Here is a 21,001-nt window from a genome sequence, read left to right on the forward strand (position 1 = left end):
AGCGGCGCATGCGTGATGGACATCAAATGAAGCGCTTGGATCTGAGCTTTGCAGCGCAGTATGAATTGTGAAAATCTGTTGAATTTGGGCAAGAAGCCGAACAAGAATGTGAAATTGAGTTGTTGTGCCGTTCCGAGGCACGATGGAGTAGTTTGGAGAGGACGTGGAAGCGACCCTGATGTGTCTATCGAGCTGAGAGCTGCCAGGATGGATTCGCTTGGTCGTGATCTTTCCAACGAGCCCAGGACGATGAAAATCCATCAAGGTGGAGTGAAATGAGAATACATTTCGTTCGCAGCTGTGAGTGCATACTCCACCAAGAGAGTCATTGCGCTGGAAAGCCAGTGGATTGCAGAAAAGGGGCTCAGCATGCAAAGGGTTAATGCCTCTACGATCATCTTGTGATTGTGAGTTATACATACGTACATACATACATACATAATCGATTACTCGATCGTTAAGCTAAAGAGTAATCAATACGTGAAAATCCACGATCGTTTCAGCCCTAATTTTGATGGATACGAAAACGCTTGGAACAGGTCAAGAACCAGGCCCGTCGGAAGGCGGGCGAAGTTGATCCGGTTTGAGTGGGTCCGGGGATCTCCCCAGGGGCATTTTTTGAAAAATCGGGTCGGATTTAGCAGAATTTGGCCCTTTCACCAGGTTTCAGAGCCCACTACAGGGAATAATTTTGCATGGATATCGATGTACAATGTTTGTCCTACTATGGGAGTATGGGTGCATGTACAGATGTACAGAATGCCAGCCAGAGGTGCTAGAGGGTTTTTACATTGCCAAGTTACAGCAGTAGGGGACGAAACGTACGTCGCAATCGAGCTATGTCGTGGCTGTGTCATCATCTATGTGCCATGCGCTACTTGATGTACCAGCCTGCTATGCCGGATACCGCCAGCCATACATCGACCAGGCGCCAGGCGCGAACTGATGGTGGTGATGGTGAGAAGGGGAGCTCTGTGCCAGAACTTTGCAGCCTAAAGAGCGTGTGTGGGCAGGCGTGTGTGTACAGCCATATTGCCAGGTGTGTCTTTACCACCATATTTATCAACCATAAGTTACAGCCTGCTCTTTGTAGACAGAAGGGGCTTTTGAAAAAGATAGTGCTTTTCCGAATTTCCTCCCCCTCCTTCCCTGCTATAATTATTGTGCTCTTTGGAGCAACTCACTCCATCATTTAGACTGTGTACGTTTCAACACCATTCTACTGCCAATATGCTGTGTAAATTGACATTGTTGTGGTTCGTCTCATTTTCAACCTTAACCGATTTGAGAAATGATTGTACAAAAGGACTCATCAGATTTACAACTCCCTTCGTCTCTTCGTATGCTAATACGTTTCCCTTTGTTTAAGTCTCGAGTTCATTTCTGTCTCCATGGCAACTGACCTATGGGTACACTTCCGTTTTTTTGGTTTCGTTGCAGGTGAACATCACTATGTTTGTAACAGAGGAGTGCTTTTTATGCACACGAAGGACTCAGTGGATTACCAAACTGCCGAGAATTTTTGTAAAGTCAGAGGCGCCAGTATACCTAACGCCGACGAACATTGGAGTTGCATGCTCGAACTTTCCAAACAATTACAGAGCACCTATCCTGACAGCAAACTATTATTCTGGGCTACTAAACCTGGTGACTCACCGTATAGCTATAATGGACATTCCTCGACTCGTAGAGACAAAGAACATGTAGCCTGCTTTGACAAGAGGAGTAAGTCGATTAAATATAGCCTGCACGTGTAGCGGGCCGCAGTCTCTGGGAGGCAAGAATACACAAGGGTCTCAGGGAACACACTGTAACTGGCAATTGAAATGTAACTATAACTGGCAATGAAATTAACTGGCTCAAAAGAATCGTGAACAGCAGCTTTAATGCACTGGCAGACTCCGTATGCTAATGTACGGGGATACGCTAACGTATGGGATACAGTACGGGGATATGCTATACTCTAAACACTATACGCTATACACTTTGAAGTCACCAGTGTGCCAACGCTACACCTCCCCTTTCAAATACAATCACGTCCTCGTGATCCGAATACTACTTGTAGGTGATAGCTGGACATCAACAACTGACTGTTATTTAGAAGAAACTGGCGGCATGCATGGTCGCGTCGGAATAAACTCGACGATAAGAGATAGGCAGAACGGATGACTTGCGTAATATAATACAGGTATGGAGTCGTGAACATTATAGTAGATCGCGAATTACTGGGAGAGCGTCAACCGGAGTATGGCAAATAATATCGGAAATGATAACGTTTGGAATAGACAGAAGAAATGAACTGATAAACAAATCATAAAGTAGAAGCACACCAGGTTCACACGATCTCACGGGGTCAAAAGGGGAAAGAACTGTCCTCCAAATAGGACCTGAAAAACAACAGCACTCTTGCTGCACAACGCTGGCACAACCCGCCAGGAACATCGCAGTTCAAAAACCGAACTGAATACACTATAACTATAAGGGGCGTTGTCACACACATTGTCCCACGTCAGCTGGGTAAACCGTGGCTCACCATGATCAGACGCCTACCAAACTAAACTGGATTCACACACTCGCATAACGGAAGACTGAAGAGAACAGGGAGACTGAAGGAAGACAGGAAAGAAAATGCCATACCTGGAATCAGCGTTAGTAACCACGGCGGCGGCTGGAGCTATGGCGGAGGGCGAACCAGGTTTTATCTTCATCTTGGTAGAACCGGTCACTCAGAGCGGCTACCTCGCCGTCAGACAAATAACCTCCCTCCTCGTCTTGAATCGTGGTCTTCACATTGTCGATAGCAGCGCTTTGCGCGACGTAAAGAGTGATGGTCTAGCCAGGAAGAGTGTTGACGAAAATCTGCATCCCACCACGGAGACGAAGTACCAAGTGAATAGTGGACTCCTGCTGAACGTTGTAGTCACTCAGGGTTCGGCCATCTGGCAACTGCGTGCCGGCGAAAATCAAACGCTGCTGGTCTTGGGGAATACCCTCCTTGTCTTGGTCAGCAGCCTGCATGTCGTCGTCCTCATCAGCTTCGCCATCACCACCGGTAGTATACATGTAGGTAGCTGGTCGCTTGGAATCGCCATTGGAGTCTCCAGTGAGTGCCGTGCGGAGAGAAGGGTGATCCACGCTAGCACCCTGACTGTGCTGCAGGCTAATAAGCAGGGCCAAGCCCAGGAAGGCAAGAAACATGATTCTCATCTTGATTCGTCGCACGGAGCTGTAGAGGGTTGAGCCATGGGGGTCCGAGAAACGTGTAAAGTAACACAGTTAGGTATAGAATGAAACAAAATGAATTTACCGCTGCCACCAATTTGTAGCGGGCCGCAGTCTCTCGGAGGCAAGAATACACAAGGGTCTCAGTGAACACACTGTAACTGGCAATTGAAATGTAACTATAACTGGTAATGAAATTAACTGGCTCAAAAGAATCGTGAACAGCAGCTTTAATGCACAGGCAGACTCCGTATGCTAATGTACGGGGATACGCTAACGTATGGGATACAGTACGGGGATATGCTATACTCTAAACACTACTCTAAACACTAAACGCTATACACTTTGAAGTCACCAGCGTGCCAACGCTACACACGTATTATTTGAGTGTCTTTGTGCTGTGCTGATGGGTCCTCAAGGGACGAAACAATGTCTGCAGATGTAAGAGTAATTGAGCAAAGTCAGCTACTTTTATCCTTGAGTGAACCTTGGTCACCGACTATGATTGTTTAATCCAGAGGTCCTTGTCACCTACCCTTATAACGAATGCCCCCTATAACAATATTACCCTTATAACGATATTTTTCTGCCAAAAAAATCACTGCATTGACTTTGATACACGATGCCTTACCCTTGTCACAATAATTATTGTTATAACGATATTGCCCTTGGAATGATATAAAATGGGCTGACCACTCATATTTCTTCCATTCTATAACAATATCCAAGAAAGGGTTTCCTCCCCACACTGGAGTTGGCGGTATTCCGCCAACTTGACACTTGACTCGGTGAAATAGCGTGAGCTCCAGTGTGGAGAGCAACCCTTTCTTACAGATCATCGCCGAAGTCGCAACCACAATTTCATAACAATATCTAGCAGGGAATATGTAGAGTCCACTACCCAGGTAGGGCAAGCTTCACTTGAAAAGTCACTGCGGCATGACGAAATGCAATGGGGGCACCAGTAAATGCCTTGCTGTGTACATAATGTGCATAGAACATGCAATCATTTGCCTTAGGTGTCATGTTCTAAAGAATGTAAAAACAAAAATCATGAATTATGACGTTCATGTATGAAATGTACCAGTAACCGTGTAACAATAAATTATTACTCTTTTAACGATATTTCCTGGTCTGACGCAAGTATCGTTAGAAGGGTAGGTCAACTGCAATAACAATAATAATAATAAAATGGCAATAAATAAGATAAATTGTGCACTCATAATAACAGCAAAAATGAAGAAAGTCAAGTTCCATAACGTTTTCTTGTGACTGTCATCAGTGGAACGCCGTCACATAAAAATGTAATAACTAAAACACACACTTATATACATGTAGCTAATATGGTTTCAGGTAGAAATACAGCAGCTAACAAGTACAAAAAGCGAAGTTTGCACCTTTACATTTATTCACACAGTATAACATTCATCTGCCACTACCTTTTTCACATACAATATATTCACACATTGCAAAGGTGCAAACTTCGCTTTTTGTACTTGTTAGCTGCTGTATTTCTAAAACGTTGTATCACTCACACTCTTCAAGTAATACACACGCACCATTACATTTATTCACACAGTATAACATTCATCTGCCACTACCTTTTTCACATACACTGTATTCACACATTGCAATGGTGCGTGTGTATTACTTGAAGAGCGCGAGTGATACAACGTTTTCTTTCTGTTTATATAGCACAGGGTCACGAGTACGAATATACACAGCTTCCAACACCTGCAATTGCTTGAAGAAACGTGCGCAACGAATAACACTAAACCAGGAATCGTCAAACACCTTACGACATTCTGGACTGGACACCTAATGCTTGTCCGCAGTGTACATTTCGTTCTTATAAAAGCATGGATGACCGCGACTGGTCCATATGTTGTAGTCTTGTGGCCGCTGAGTCGACTGGTTTTAGTCCGAAAAAGCTGCGATGCAGCGTTCGGCCCTTATTCCCAATCGAACATGGTTGGGTGAGCGGTCACGATGGCATAGCCAGCAATCGCATGTCATCTCGTACATTGAAAATCAACATAATTTTGCGAATCGACCTTTTTTTCAGGATCACTTTTCAACGAGGACGAAGCAAAGTCGGCCGAACGAAGCCAAGAGGAAGAAAATCACCCTCTCCACTTCACCATCACGATACTGACATAGATACGAGATGAAACAACTAAAAAATTCACAAGAAAACTGTACGACCATCATCGCGCTGACTTTGGTCTGACTTTGGTCTGAGAATTTCTATCACGATCAAAAATGTACGAGGAGCACTCAAAAATCAGCCACAGACGTACCTTTATCGCTCTCTACTCCTTTTTCAAGGCACAAAAGTCGACTCTCCACTTTCAAACCAGGAACCAGACATACCAGTGGTCCTTTTCAGCTGCTCCACGAGCGCAGGAAATGTTCACCAAGGGGCGCAGAGCAGCATCCATTCCAGAAAAATAGCTAAAATACGAGTGAGACTGCATGCCTGAGTACATGAGTACATGTATGAGTACATGCAGAAAATAGTAAATTTCAGCGTTTCTGCTCCAAACAGCAACCAGCTTCGACTAGAAACAAAGATTACACCAAAGGATCAAACAACAACGATTTTCTGCAGTTTTTTTGCAGTTGGCTTCCTTGTGCTTGGCCCAGCACGCCAAAAATCACACCTCGGAGGAGTACAAAAATTACAACTCTCAGATGTCCTTGATTGCTGGCCATGTTTAAACAAGTCACTATGGACTCAACATGGACCCCACGACTATGCAGGTTCACTGTACAGTGTTCACCGAGCGTTGTACTAGTACTAGTACGACGGGCGTGGGGCACGCAACTCGTGTGCATCATACTAGTACGACGGGCGTGGGGCACGCAACTCGTGTGCATCATACTAGTACGACGGGCGTGGGGCACGCAACTCGTGTGCATCATACTAGTACGACGGGCGTGGGGCACGCAACTCGTGTGCATCATACTAGTACGACGGGCGTGGGGCACACAACTCGTGTGCATCATACTAGTACGACGAGCGTGGGGCACGCACCTCGTGTGCATCATACTAGTACGACGAGCGTGGGGCACGCACCTCGTGTGCATCATACTAGTACGACGGGCGTGGGGCACGCACCTCGTGTGCATCATACTAGTACGACGAGCGTGGGGCACGCACCTCGTGTGCATCATACTAGTACGACGGGCGTGGGGCATGCACCTCGTGTGCATCATACTAGTACGACGGGCGTGGGGCACGCAACTCGTGTGCATCATACTAGTACGACGGGCGTGGGGCACGCAACTCGTGTGCATCATACTAGTACGACGGGCGTGGGGCACGCAACTCGTGTGCATCATACTAGTACGACGGGCGTGGGGCACGCAACTCGTGTGCATCATACTAGTACGACGGGCGTGGGGCACGCAACTCGTGTGCATCATACTAGTACGACGGGCGTGGGGCACGCAACTCGTGTGCATCATACTAGTACGACGGGCGTGGGGCACGCAACTCGTGTGCATCATACTAGTACGACGGGCGTGGGGCACGCACCTCGTGTGCATCATACTAGTACGACGGGCGTGGGGCACGCAACTCGTGTGCATCATACTACAGGTAGACTCCCTCTAATTCGAATACGGTATAATTCGAACATTCCGTGTAATTCGAACTTTTTCGTCGTACCGATCTTCTGCAAGTCACTTCAAGTCAAAATCGAATGCATAATTCGAAGTACGAAAAGTGCGCCGGTTGGATAATTCGAACCCAGTCTTCGTACAGAAGAGCTGTTTACAGTACATTGGCTATGTCCTTTGAACGCTTATTTCGAAGTGAGATTGAGTTGCTATCCTTGTAATTCGAAGTTCATTCTTTTCTCCTTCTCTAGCCAAGAGTAGCTCAAAAATCGATCGATGGTCCGCTGCAGGATCGACTATAGCGCTCAAGAAACCCACCTTCTCTCGAAATTTCTTTCAAGCTCGTGCGAGGCAAATTGCAAAGGTTTGATTGAAGACGATGTCTTCCAGGTGGCTGACTCTCTTCGCGGATCTCGATGGCCTTTCTTGCCGCGCCAGCTTGTGCGCGGAGATGTTGGCGCACAAAAACACTATTGTCGTAAATATTGTCTATGCCTATGCTCCACTTCCGTTCTCCAGAACGACGTGCTGCTGTCCGACGGCCTTTCATGACGCGGATTAGGCAGCGCAGTTCTTTTCCGTTGAAATTGTTTCAGGAAAGCTGCAGTGACTGACAACTTCTCCACTAGAAAATGAAGATGTCAAAATGATTTTGTTTCGATCCAGTGGTTTGATGATCCGTTGTACACGACCGGTACGACCACCTTGCAACTATGTTTCGTTGATGCAAATAAAAATGTGCAAAAAATATTCAGCATGCGATTTCAAGCATTTTGACATACATATCAGTGCATGGGGCTGCATTTGGATAATTAGAAGTTCTGGATAATTCGAAGTTAGGGCCTGGCAATTTGAGGTTCGAATTAAAGGGAGTCTACCTGTAGTACGACGGGCGTGGGGCACGCAACTCGTGTGCATCATACTAGTACGACGGGCGTGGGGCACGCAACTCGTGTGCATCATACTAGTACGACGGGCGTGGGGCACGCAACTCGTGTGCATCATACTAGTACGACGGGCGTGGGGCACGCAACTCGTGTGCATCATACTAGTACGACGGGCGTGGGGCACGCAACTCGTGTGCATCATACTAGTACGACGGGCGTGGGGCACGCAACTCGTGTGCATCATACTAGTACGAGGTTAAAAAGTGTAGTGCGTGTTCTTTCTGTTGTTGACCTACCATCATATGTATTATCCATATGATCCATGGCCTCACCTTTGGCTGCTGGATGCTAGCCCAGTGCTAGCCTATCTCCGGCTTCGGCCGAGTGCTGATGGATATTAATAAGTAACAGAAAAAGCGTAATGAGAACAGATGGCGAAAGAGGCAGCTTGCTAAGCTGACCAGGCTGTGCAAAGATTATGGTTGACTCGGCGAATGGAGTCGGCAACGATTGCCAAATGAGAGGGTAAAGGACAAGCTAGCCACTAGACACGAGATCCTGAAATGGGGACTTAATGTCGTACTGGAAGAGGTTAAGCAGCAAATTCATGCTGCATCCGCTGGGATCAAGCGCTCCGATGAATGATCCCGGAAGTTTCGACAGAATGGAACCTTTGAGAGAGACCAGAGACAAATCTACTGTGAACTTCAGTGGGTAGGTAGAACTTCATGATGGTCTGCACATGGCTTCGTGGCGAGCGGTTGAGCGTTTCTGGGCTCTGATATTGGAGGATTTTCTTGGAGGAATTTCTTCGAGTTTTCGACTTTTCCAGTGCACTAGGGCATACTGCGCCTACGAACGGAGTTGTTCGGGGAGTTTACTCTTCCATAGCATGAAGGACTTGCTGGAGGTCTTGGAATCTCGTTGTTTTCCTCGATATTTCTTTTTACGGAATCACTTTCCCTCTCGAAGCACCATGGAGTTGTGACTCTGCATTCGGATTCAGCCCGTACCGTGTAATGGTCACAGGTGCCACGGCGGTGTCCAGGCCGTACACGCGTGATGGAAGACGATGTCGATATCCAATCTGTATGGGCGCAGGAAGCGTCAAGACGTGAAGTAGACGCGCTGCGCAGCCGTGTACGCCAGCGGGAGCGAGCGAAGGGCCACAGCGGACAGGTGGGGTGCTGTCGCTGCGCTGCAAACGGTGACCTGTGCAGAGACTGTAGATGCTGCGGCCTAAATTTTGGTTTGAAATTTGCACCCTCCTGCGGAGCCCACGCTGCTTTGGCAGTGGCGGAGGCTCGCTTGCCGACGTAACCGTCGGAGATCATCATGAACAATGGACTGACTAATTATTCACTTGTCCTGTCTTTATAAATAACATGTTATTGCATATGTTCTTGGTTTAGTTTTTGGCCTTTTTCGTGCTTTGGAGTTGATAACATTTTCCTCACTATCGAAAAAAAAAAAAAAAAAAAACTTCAAGGGGACAGCACTACAACCGCCAAACCATCATATGGTACCTCACTTGACTCACAAGATGCTGTAGCCTTCTGGCAAGGCATTATGGTCCTCACCCGTGACCTATGTATGATCAACAAGCAGAGTGGGTATCCACTGTGGAAAGTAACCTCCGAGAAGTTTAAGGACAAGATGAGGTGTGCATTTTCATCATGGGTGTGCAAGAGTTTTAGCTGGCATGCCGTACTGGAAGGCGCCAGGCCCAGATGGTGTTCAGTGGTACTGGGTGAAGAAGTTTACTTCTTTGCATATTGCAATGGCCCGAATGCTTAACGCATGCCTGCAGGATGCTGAAGTGCCAGCTTGGATGAATCATGGTGCCACAGTTCTGATCATGAAAGACCCTGGCAAGAGTGATGTAACCAATCACCGACCAATTACCTGCCTTCCAGTCATGTGGAAATTATCCTCCAGCATTCTGAGCAAAAAGATCACAGCCCATCTTCGGGCATCATCTCATCATCCTGATGAGCAGAAAGGTTGCAAGCGTGGAACTTATAACACTAAAGATCAACGTTATGGAGGACAGTAAGCATCGCAGAACCAATTTGGTTGGACAGCTTGTATAAGTTTTTATTCGATGTTTTTTGGGGATTCACTATGCCTACAATGGATCATAGTTTGCGGCGATGTCACGTGTCAAGCCTGTTGCCAAGTGCTGCTATCAATGTCCACAGACCACAGTTGCATAATAGAACCGTAAGGATAAGTGTGCAGAAGAGGTTGGTGCGACTTTGGCGATAATTGGGGAATTGTGTGTTGCTCCCTACGTGGGAGCGTGCGCGATTCCTGCCGACTTGAATTCTCACTTTACTGACTCACGACTGCCATCCAGAGCACAATAGAAGTCCATCGAAACTTCCAATCGGAAAACCTGAAAGAAAACACCACTCCCAGCTAAAGGATAAGTATGGTAAACATAAACATGCTAGATAATAAAGTGTCTCTTTCAGGGTAGAGTGCCAAATGCTCGGTTAGCGGCATTGCTACGGTTTTCGATGTCACTTTAAGATCCCAAGAGACTGCCGAGTAGTTTCCTCTTTATTCATGGCTCATCATCCTGGGAAGGTGTTACAAATTGAGTTTTTGTTAGATTTAATCTTAGGTCATCCTGGGCAAAAATTGGCTCACATTTCGCTGCAGCGGCCACCACAGCCTCACGATCAGTGTCATGTATTGTGGTGTCATCTGCATACTGTGAGAAATGAGTAGGTAGGCATGAAGAGGAAGTGCAGGCTGCTCTCACCTGCCTCATCGCAACTTCTGCGTAGACAATGAACATGGCATGAGACATCGGGTCTCCCTGACCTACTCCGATATTGGTCGAGAAGGGAGCTCTGAGCTGCCCAGCAATCTTCACCCTAGCTGTCGTGTCGGAGACTAGCAATTTAATCATTGAGGTGAGTGCACCCGAAGCGGACATTTGATCGAGCGCCTTGCTACGGTTCACTGTGTCGAATGCACCGCTGAAATCGAGTAATGCTGCCGAATACTTCCAGCAAAGTAGCAAAGCTCTTTGACACAGAGACCGCACACAGATAATCCCAATAGCCGTTGAGCGACCTGGTCTGAAACCAGCTTGTGACTCGTCCACAAATTGCTGAATATTGTTGCTAATTCTCTTTGTGATTATGGTTGTAAGGACTTTCCGAACCACTGACAATAGCATTACTGGTCTGTTACTCTTCGGGGCTCCTTTCGGTTTGCCATTTTTGTATATTGGCACAATAATTCCAGTAGCCATGTCTGCTGGGCAGTGCTGTAATTGGCAAATTAGATTGAAAAATGAGGACACCCAACCAGCTAGAATATCAGAACCTGCATGCAACATCTCACTGCTATTGCCATTCTGACCGACTGCTCCACCTACGTTTTGCTTCTGTATCGCTGCACGAACGTCTTCTGTTGAGAAAGGCTCATCATCCCCGACACCAGTCGCCGGCTGATGAACCGGTTTCCACGGCACTGTAGAAAGTTGATGAATAATAGTCAGTAAATAGTCACTAAATAGTCACTAAACTTCTGCAGGTTCCAACCAATGTCTGGGATGATCCCTCCATCCATGCTCCCGGCGAGCTGTTGACACCGTGACAAGAAAAGTATTGGCCTTCAAGTCAGCCTCCACAGTGGCTGTGGAGGCTCAGGCTTTGAGCTGCCTGGCGATGCGGACTTATCCATGATAGGCAGGTAAATACTCGTCAGAATAGCGTGATGCGCTTCCAATATCCCGCAGTATTCTTATCTGTACATGCAAGCAACAATACCCGACCAAACATAACCAGAAAAAAACATGAAATACTTGAAACGCTCATCAAAGCCTATTTTTGCCCTTTGATCTCTATTGCTAGTTTGTAAAAAGCCTACTTATCCAGACAATACCGGGTCTTACAGCAGTGGTGTATTCTCCCAACAAAAATGGTTGAACACGCTGACTTTAACATGTATTACGGGATATGAGGTTCACGGTAATCCACAGGTGACGTGCACACAAGCTCCTTTCACTCCTAGTCAACTACCCGAATGCGGTAAGCTTTCTTGTGTGGTTTTGAGATTGCAAAACATTACAACAGTATCCCTGTGAGCTTGTTCCCAGCAACTGACTGATTTGGGTACATGTGTGTTAATTTCATTGTTTGAAAAATACGAAATACAATTGGACGTGCTTCGAATAGACCGCATCGCCATTCCATTTTGTAACCATGCGCCTCGGTGTGGATTGAGCTAAATCATACTCACTGATGAGACCTTAGTGGTCGAAACAGCGTTGAAAATCGGCTTTGCCCTGAGGAGTGTATATCCAGTTTAAACGGTACTTGTAGTGTGAACAATGAAGCAATTCCACCTCCTCCACATACGCTCTCCGGCCGACAATGACATCAGCAACATTACTACAAGTTCTATATACTGACAGATATAATTACCTCCAGGCAGCGTTGTTTGGATCACTACAGTCTGATCAGTGAAGGTTGAGAATAACGAATGGCTAGCATTAATTTGAAGTCACATATTTATACATAGAATGAAGTGAAGAATTGTGATCCTGCGCTTTGAGATACCAGATGGACGAAGTGCTTACACATGGAGAAAAGGTGCAAAATACTGCAGACATGATCGATACTTAAATAACCGATTCTAGCACTCTGAGATACAACCATGTAGAATACTGAAAAACGGGGCGACAGTTCAGACATTTGCGCTCCAACACCGCACTGCAAGTACGCAAGAGGCCCCTGGCCTGGGGCATTTGCTGCATGAATTCACTTACCACCATACAGAACTGTCATCGCATGGTCGGGCGAACATTCTGCTGTTGTCTCCATTTGTATAATTACGGTTCTCGTATGGTGTCACCCTATTAAGTATTAGTATGAACACTAGTATGTAAACTTGTAAAACCAAATACCTCTAGGGTATTATAGATTAGCAAATCTGGTTTTAGAGTTTTTTTTTTTTTTTTTTTACTAGAACGACGTAAACCCGTCATGTGTGAGCCATGAATAAGGGGAGTGGTGGCGTGGTTGTTGTTTCTTTATTTTACTTCACCATATGAAAAGGCAAGACTGCCTTCTCACCGGGGCTATTGGCCCACGGCTCTCACAGTATGATGAAAGGTTTAAAATTTGTATGAAGAAGAAAGGAACGGAAAAGAAGATGAAATGAAAGGAAAGAAAACAGTAGGTATTAATTTTATGAAGGGGGGGGGGTATGAAATGGGTATTATCATAGTTGATGAGAGAAGTATGATATCCAATATTCTTGTTCTATAGACTATTTAGTACGGGCATTTCATGAGAGTCATGCATGGGCAAGGCAGGATTTGGACTAGGATAGAGGACAAGAACATAATTGATGAGCATTTGTTCAGGCAGAATCTGTGAAGAAGACATAGTAGGCACAACATCGGAGAGCTAGTTGAGGAGGGAGATAAGGTCATAGCCAGACAGCAATGCTTGAAACGTGTGGCGTACGTCGCAAGCGCGAATATCAGCAGGGAGAGAGTTCCATGTGGTACTGCCAACAAAGGCGATAGAGCTACGGCCTGAGGGACCAGGTAGGAACGGCACTCTGAGCAGCTGGCTGACCTGACTACGCGTGACACAACTTCTTTCCGCATCCGTGGCAATGAGGGAGTAGTAGGATTGGAACAGTGAGCTGGCTCTGCCATGAAGGCAGCGGAAGACGAAGAGAAGCAGACGTTGCACGTACAGCTGGTGGAGCTGAGGCATTGATAGTCTGGCAAATAGGGGAGCAGTGGGGGTCCTTCTGGGGAGTTGGAAGATGGCATGGTCAGGGATGCTCTGCCGTCCTTGGGTCTCGGCTTCATCACAACCAGGCGTGCCAATAGAAGAGAGAGAAAGAGAGGGAGGGAGAGAGAGAGAGAGAGAGAGAGAGAGAGAGAGAGAGAGAGAGAGAGAGAGAGAGAGAGAGAGAGAGAGAGAGAGCGGAGAGAGAGAGAGAGAGAGAGAGAGAGAGAGTGACAGACAGACAGACAGAGAGAGAGTGACAGACAGACAGACAGACAGACAGACAGACAGACAGACAGAGACAGAGAGAGATAGAGAGAGAGACAGACAGACAGACAGACAGAGAGTGTGTAGGTGTTTAGGTCTGAGCAAGGTTTGCCCAGTCGAGCAAAGGGAATGTGCATTACACATGCGTGGCACGCTTCACTTGGAAATACACAGATATCCATGGAGATAAAGTGGTGCCTTTTCGTCATTCAGTTTTGAAAAACTGTTCCTTGATTAATTGGTAAACTTTCATGTCTCTGTCAGCTTTTAGCGAGGCAGCAATATTAAAACGAGGTCAGTGTTCATAAGCAAGTGAACTGTTTGCCTGAATCATGCAAGTTTCCATGACGAAAATCCCATGCACTGCATCACTGCTTCCCTCATTCCAGGCCACGAGTTCCCAAACTAACTCTGGGTCGCAGCACGGCTGGAAAAAAGCCCTTCTGCTTCCAAGCAGGACTTGAACCTGGTACCCTCTATTTCTCAATCATGGTCTTGGACCGCCCCACTATAGCTACCTGCTGAGGCGGGGAAAGCCTCCGTACTCAAACACAAGGATGTTGTGTATCCCACACCTTTCCCCCATCAAGCCCTACAGAACATCTGCGCTCTCCAGAGGGCCTCTCCATTGTTTGCAAAAGTGGCTGTAGTTCTGAGCACTGGTTTTGAATTGTACTGGGAAGTAGCATATAAACCAACCAAACAACCCACCAACTATTTTCTATATGTTGCCTCTGAACTGTGTTGCTGGTAGCCAAGATATGTACAAAACCAACTGTAACAAACGGAGCTTATAGGGAAGGTTCATTCAATAGCATAAACAATCAGCTGGAGGGAACGTGTGACAATGGCTACACACCCTCACCAGTGCTTAAGGCGACTTGCGACCGTTATGGCCAGGTGACTGTGGTGGGCAAATGCGGTAAGATATCCTGCGTGTTTCTGATTGAGATTGTATAGTGGTGACAATTGATGTGAGCCTTAATATTTAGTTTAACTTTTAGTAATGCAATAAATATAACTAAATGCGCACTCATATCACAACTATGGGGACGAATAATGTATTCCAGAACGTTTTCTTGTCACAATTATCAATGGAATTCGTAACTAAAGAGCCAAAGTCTGCTTTTTTCTATATAATTATTATATCACACAAGCAGTGACTTTCCGCGTTTTGTTCAGCGTGTGTTGGAGGTGTGAGCCCAGGCAAGTATGCCCGGTCGATTGGCCCAAACTAACTCTGCTTCCGGATAAGATCTGGGATTCTTTTCCAAATCGACAGCACATCCTTTCAGTGGCTGAAAACTCCAAGACATGACCGAGGAACTCCCAACGTGGCAGGCAAGTCTCGAGCCAAATCGGTACCTAGTTGCAGATGTAGTTTGGGTGCTAGTTTCTGAAAAGACCAAAAAATAGAGATTCACTGGCCAGAAAAAGTCACTTCAAATAGCTGTATGGTGTAGACCAGGCTGAATAGTGACGGTCAATTCGTCAGCCTTGCAAGCTGTTGAATGGTGCAATCCCGGCACAAGTTGCTATGGCTTCTGCCGCAGCATTGCTATCATCGCCTCCGGCGATGGGCATCAAAAGGTCAAAGGTGTGCGTGTGTGTGTGTGTGTGTGTGTGTGTATGTGTGTGTGTGTGTGTGTGTGTGTGTGTGTGTGTGTGAAAACTGCGAAGCAAGAGTCAACATAAACTATTCTCTTAGCATTCACACACACACACACACACACACACGCACGCACGCACGCACGCACACATAATTATATTATTGCATAAGTTTATATTTGAGACTCGGATGTTGAGCCATAAATAAATGTAGAAAGTAAAAGGGCATAAGGATACAAGTTAAGAGTAACTCTCCATCACTGTAACTTGATACTACATACAGTCGGAAAGTGCAATAACTAGGCACACAACTGACAAGAGTACTGAGACATTCGACGTCCTGACACCTAGCTTCAACACATCTCCGTAGCGCTAACCGACAGCCTTCCAACTTGGAAGGTTCAAGGTTACGGAAAGACCAAAGAGGGGAAGGCAAGCGCAACGAAAACTAGCAAAAGCTACAGTCCCAACGGAACAGAGAATGTCGATTGCTACTGGACGATGACGAGACCAGTACGAGATTTGACAAAGCGGTCTAACTACAATTCGAAGCAGCAAAGCAGCACACCACCCAACTTGGGTGGGTCATACATATCAAAGATAAGTAAAGAAAGGGGAGCTTTGCGAAAACGAATTGTACAAGCCGAAAGCCAAACTCCTACGGTACTCCTCATGCATGACAGAGTAATGGACTAGTTGACTACAAAACAAGTTGTTTCACACGACGTACGTTTCGCCGTATGGTTCGTGACGGCTCATCAGGTGTGCAATTTGAAACTCGGATGTTGATCCATAAATAAATGTAGAAAGTAAAAGGACATGAATACGAGTTAAGAGTAACTCTCCATCACTGTAACTGGATACTATATACAGTCAGAACCTTGAACCTTCCAAGTTGGAAGGCTGTCGGTTATCGCTACGGAGATGTGTTGAAGCTAGGTGTCAGGACGTCGAATGTCTCAGTACTCTGTCAGTTTTGTGCCTAGTTATTGCACTTTCTGACTGTATATAGTATCCAGTTACAGTGATGGAGAGTTACCATTATGTCCTTTTACTTTCTACATTTATATAATTGGTGAAACCATTCTTTTTGACCTTTGTAATTATATTATTATACCACACCGTTTTTTATCTATGTTTCGCGTCCCCGCGCGCATGTATTTCAAAGACGGAGTTTAAAAAAAAGAACAATTTTTTTTGAAAATGCAATACAAATTTAATGCAAACCCGGAAAAACCGGAAAATGTAACTCAGCTGGGTCAGCTCACACACGTGTACATGTAGATGTGTGAGCAATAAGCTGGGCCGCAAGTCACACAATCATCATTGCCGCCTGTGTTTGGGACACATGCATGGCAGAGTGGACAGGCGCGGCGGAAGCAATTGTTGATTGGTCCGGCCAAGTTTTTTCGTCAGCACAGCACTTGCGCACGTGTGACACAACACAACGTCTCTTTGCTCATCGTAGGTCAACGAAGACCATGTCTTGAAATATGACGCCTGACAAGAGCGCTTCACCACTGTCTTTTTCCCAAATTCCCGCCAAGGAAACGCGAAGGAAGTGGTTGGGTGGACTGGCACTTCTGGCACAGATATTTCGCTGGAAGAAGCAATAGCTGCTAAGCATGCACTGCAGCTAAGCTGACCAGACAGCGAGAAAAATTTGAAAAACTACTTCGTTCAGTAAAAGAATCTGAAGCACTCGACGAAAAACCCTCAAGACTACAAATATACCTAAGGCCACCCCCCCCCCCCCCCCTAAGGCCACGCCATTTTTTTTCTATATCACATTGTGTTCATTCCTCCGGGGATAGCATCCGTGACAGCCCATGTCCCTAAGGCCACGCCATTTTTTTCTATATCATATTGTGTTCATTCCTCCGGGGATAGCATCCGTGACAGCCCATGTCGAAAGTTGAGATTCAAGTAGTGCCGGAGTACGATTTTTCGTGCCAAAATCAGTAGAGGCGCCAAGGATTTTTATACGTCGTTTTCGAACAGTGAAATGTTCCGGAGTACGGAACTTATGTGTTTGCCGTCATTGCCTAGGTTACGATCGCAAACACGTCACATTCTGGCGCTATGCCTTTTTATTTTGAAAATTTGTACCGAAATCAAAACTTCCCGCTGAAAATCGATGTTTCTCGTACCAAATTTGTGCGCGAAAAATCTTTCTGCACCCGATAACTACTGTATCAGCATGTGAAGTGCAGCTAGTTCTGCGGACAACTGTGGCTTCAAGAATAGTCCAATCAGCGTTGAAAATCGGCAAAATTACCATACGAAACATGGTTCGTATGAAAGTCAGTCCACACGGATTCTCCGTGCCGAAAAATCGTATGGAGCACTCCTGGAAACATTCGTACCACCCATACGGATTTTGGCACAGAAAATCGTATCCCGGAACCTCTCTAATATAATTATTAAAAACAGCGTAGAGCCCAATATACTGCCCTGGGCTGCACCTGCAGAGATTGTGTAGAGAGAAGAAATCTACTAGCCGACTAAGCACTGGAGTGAACGGCCATCGCTAGCTATGAAGAGTGCCAGTAATTCCGGACCTTGTAGAGGAGGCTCACGTGGAACACCCGGCCAACGCCCACGGCTATATCAACTGCGAGAATTCGTGCCGCACTGCTGGCTTGGCCAACGATGCCCACCCAGGCTTTATGAAGTGCCTGTAGTGCGTCTGCCGTACCAAGACCCTTACGAACCCAAACTGGTGGGGAGTGAGGAGCTGCTGGCGTTTGAGAGGGGTCATCATTTTGACGATTGACTATAGTTGCCATGACTTTCCATGAAACATTATGCATGAGGGCCTGCTCTAGACATTCAACACAGCCCGGTCAGAGTGTACCTGGCGCATGCAGGCCAGCCGGGTCAAGCCGGGTCAGATCATCCGGCAGAAAAACAACCAAAAAGCCTGCTCAAAACGCTGGAAAACAGAAAGGCGAATTTATTATCGTAAATCGGAAATTTTAGAGAACAAGGCGAACTATCAAAGTCCGCATCGCGACCAAATCCACCGCCGCTCGTCTTCCTATCGGAAATGCGTCTTGCACAAAGCGCATGACATGGATAGACTGGCATGGTCGTAGTCCAGCCAGGGTCGACCTTTCTTCCAAGAGTCTTGGAAAGCGTGAGTTCTTTTTCTCTTCGCTGCGGGCTCCATCGTCCAAATCACCAGTCGGCTGAAAACTTGCAACTGTGTCAAAAGCTATAGCCAAAGTTACGCTTTTGACTGCGTGCCCCATCGACTTTGAATGTCCTGACTTCCTGCTCGCCGCTAGCTGGCCAGATCGCGCTCGAACCAGTTGACCCCAGTTGACCCCAGTTCACCCCAGTTGACCCTAGCTGAGTTTCTGTCGCTTGTAGACTGTAGTGTGTAGATCTACGGTTGCGCTAGATTTGCAACAGATGGGGTCCGCGAGTCGCAAAATACCGGTATTTTAGGAATCCATTGTCAGCTTGAGACATTTTTCAGCCGGGTCAGAATGGACCTGGTGTTTTCTGCTGAGCCAGGTCGTGCAGTTCCCCAGCCGGGCGCATGACCCGGCTGACCCGGCCCTCCAGCAGGCCCTGCATCCGTGCTTTTATAAGAACGAAACGGCGTTTTTAGTGACTTTTTCCATACAAATCCCTATCTAGTAGGGCGCAGTCACCCAGTTTCGGTGGAAGGGCGCGAGTTTGATTGGGAGTAAAGGAGGAAAGGAGCGTCTCAGCTTCCTCGGACCAAGACCATTCGACTCAGCACCCCGAAGACTACAACTGGTGAAAATTTGATTTTAGGGTATACTTCCCCTTTAACAATGTTGCCAGGGATTCACAGAGCATGTTCAGCACTTGGAAACCACTGAGTTTGTTTTGTGGTCATCTGGTCTGGCTTTCTGTGGGCGAGGATTTGGTGGATTTGGCTATCTAGCACAGGAGCAAGCTTCGTTTTTTGTTTGTGTGTGTGTGTGTGTGTGTGTGTGTGTGTGTGCGCGTGCGTGCATGCATGTGTGTGTGTGCACGCGTGCATGCGTGTGAGTGCATGTGTCTGTGTGTGTGTGTGTGTGTGTGTGTGTGCATATGTGTGTGTGTGTGTGTGTGTGTGCATATGCGTGTGTCTGTTTGTGTTTTTTTCTGGTGGCAGTGAGAGATGCGACGTGGTTCGGGCGAAGGTCAGGCTAACGCCGATGCCAACGCGAAAGGGCTGATGATGATGATGACGATGTGAATGATGTGAAAGATTAAGATGATATCTAGTAGATATTGCAACATACTCTGCAGGTTGTATCTGCTGCTCGCTATGCTTAGTGTCCCGTCTGCTTACCTCAACCAACCCACAGTAACCAGGGTCACTGTATAGTGATGGGTGATAGCAACAGAACCGTAGAATACCACCCTATCTCACCTGCCTAGACTGCATTTGTTAGAAGGCGTTTCTTCGTTTTCTTCATATTCTTTTCTCCTTTTCGTTCACTCTTCCCTTCTCTGATCTCATAGCGCTGGTAATACATATATATAATCAACCTTTGATCAAGAGATTATTCAAACCAATCTGCAACCTCAAAGTCTGCTGAGAGTGATATCATGCCGGTGTGACGGAATATAGGTATCACCATGCAACAGGGATTTGTTGAATTATTTTTGCCGCTAAAATCACAGTCCAGCCTCAACAAGCAGCCAAATATGGTGTCCAAGTGACGACATGAGAACAGGTATCTACTTAAAAACTACGGTGTCACCTGAAATGTCTCCACAGCCTCCTGCCCACACATACACCCTGCCCACACCAGCCATGTCATGCATGTACTCTGTGCTAACACCACACTGCTAGCTCTGTCATTACCTCTACAGCCTCCAGCCCACAACGTCCACACACCTTGCGTACAACCTCCTGCCCACACCAGCCACATATTCTGCGCTGATGTTGCACTGCTAACCCTGCCATTGCCTCTACAGCTCCCCTGCCTTCAACAACCACACACTCTGCACACACACACAGTCTCCTGCCTAGAATACTGACACCGCTAGCCCTGAAACCTATGCACCGCATTCACAAACAGCTTTTCACACACCCATACAAAGCACGCCCTCTCCTGGCACATAGAGCAGCGAGCGGCATGGCCAGCACTGTCCTGAGGTTGCCTGATTATGGAAAAAGCATGAAACTCTAAGGAAGCATGTCGGAGAAAACCAGAAAAGCTGGGCGGGGCCATCTCTCCCATTTCGCTCAAATTTTGCAAGTAGGTTTCCTTTGGGGTCTACAACAACCATGCGAAAGGGCTTGTGGCATAACTTACGGACACCTTGGAACTGGGGACCACCTCGAAATGGGCCCAAAATACGACTGAATTTTGGATCCAAAAACGAGCGCTGGTACAGCGTACACTAGCTAAGAACAAACCATCACCATGCCAACATTACCTCACCTGAGTAGTCTTCACATCACCATGCCAACATTACCTCACCTGAGTAGTCTTCACATCACCATGCCAACATTACCTCACCTGAGTAGTCTTCACATCACCATGCCAACATTACCTCACCTGAGTAGTCTTCACATCACCATGCCAACATTACCTCACCTGAGTAGTCTTCACATCACCATGCCAACATTACCTCACCTGAGTAGTCTTC

At 46.6% G+C, this 21,001-nt stretch overlaps 1 protein-coding gene across 1 annotated transcript in view; it reads left to right on the forward strand.

Moving 5' to 3' along the window:
- LOC135829837 (uncharacterized) overlaps positions 1–19,919 on the forward strand; it is a 36,141-nt gene extending 16,222 nt beyond the window's left edge. Inside the window, exons 3-6 of the mRNA XM_065342223.1 lie at positions 1,441–1,725; positions 11,606–11,782; positions 14,523–14,690; positions 19,512–19,919. Of these exons, the coding sequence (XP_065198295.1) occupies positions 1,441–1,725; positions 11,606–11,782; positions 14,523–14,690; positions 19,512–19,549 (668 nt within the window). The 3' untranslated portion in view covers positions 19,550–19,919. The remainder of the gene's footprint in view (positions 1–1,440; positions 1,726–11,605; positions 11,783–14,522; positions 14,691–19,511) is intronic.
- Positions 19,920–21,001: the final 1,082 nt, after the last annotated feature.

This window comes from Sycon ciliatum, chromosome 13, assembly GCF_964019385.1.
Source record: "Sycon ciliatum chromosome 13, ocSycCili1.1, whole genome shotgun sequence".
NCBI classification, from domain to species: domain Eukaryota; kingdom Metazoa; phylum Porifera; class Calcarea; order Leucosolenida; family Sycettidae; genus Sycon; species Sycon ciliatum.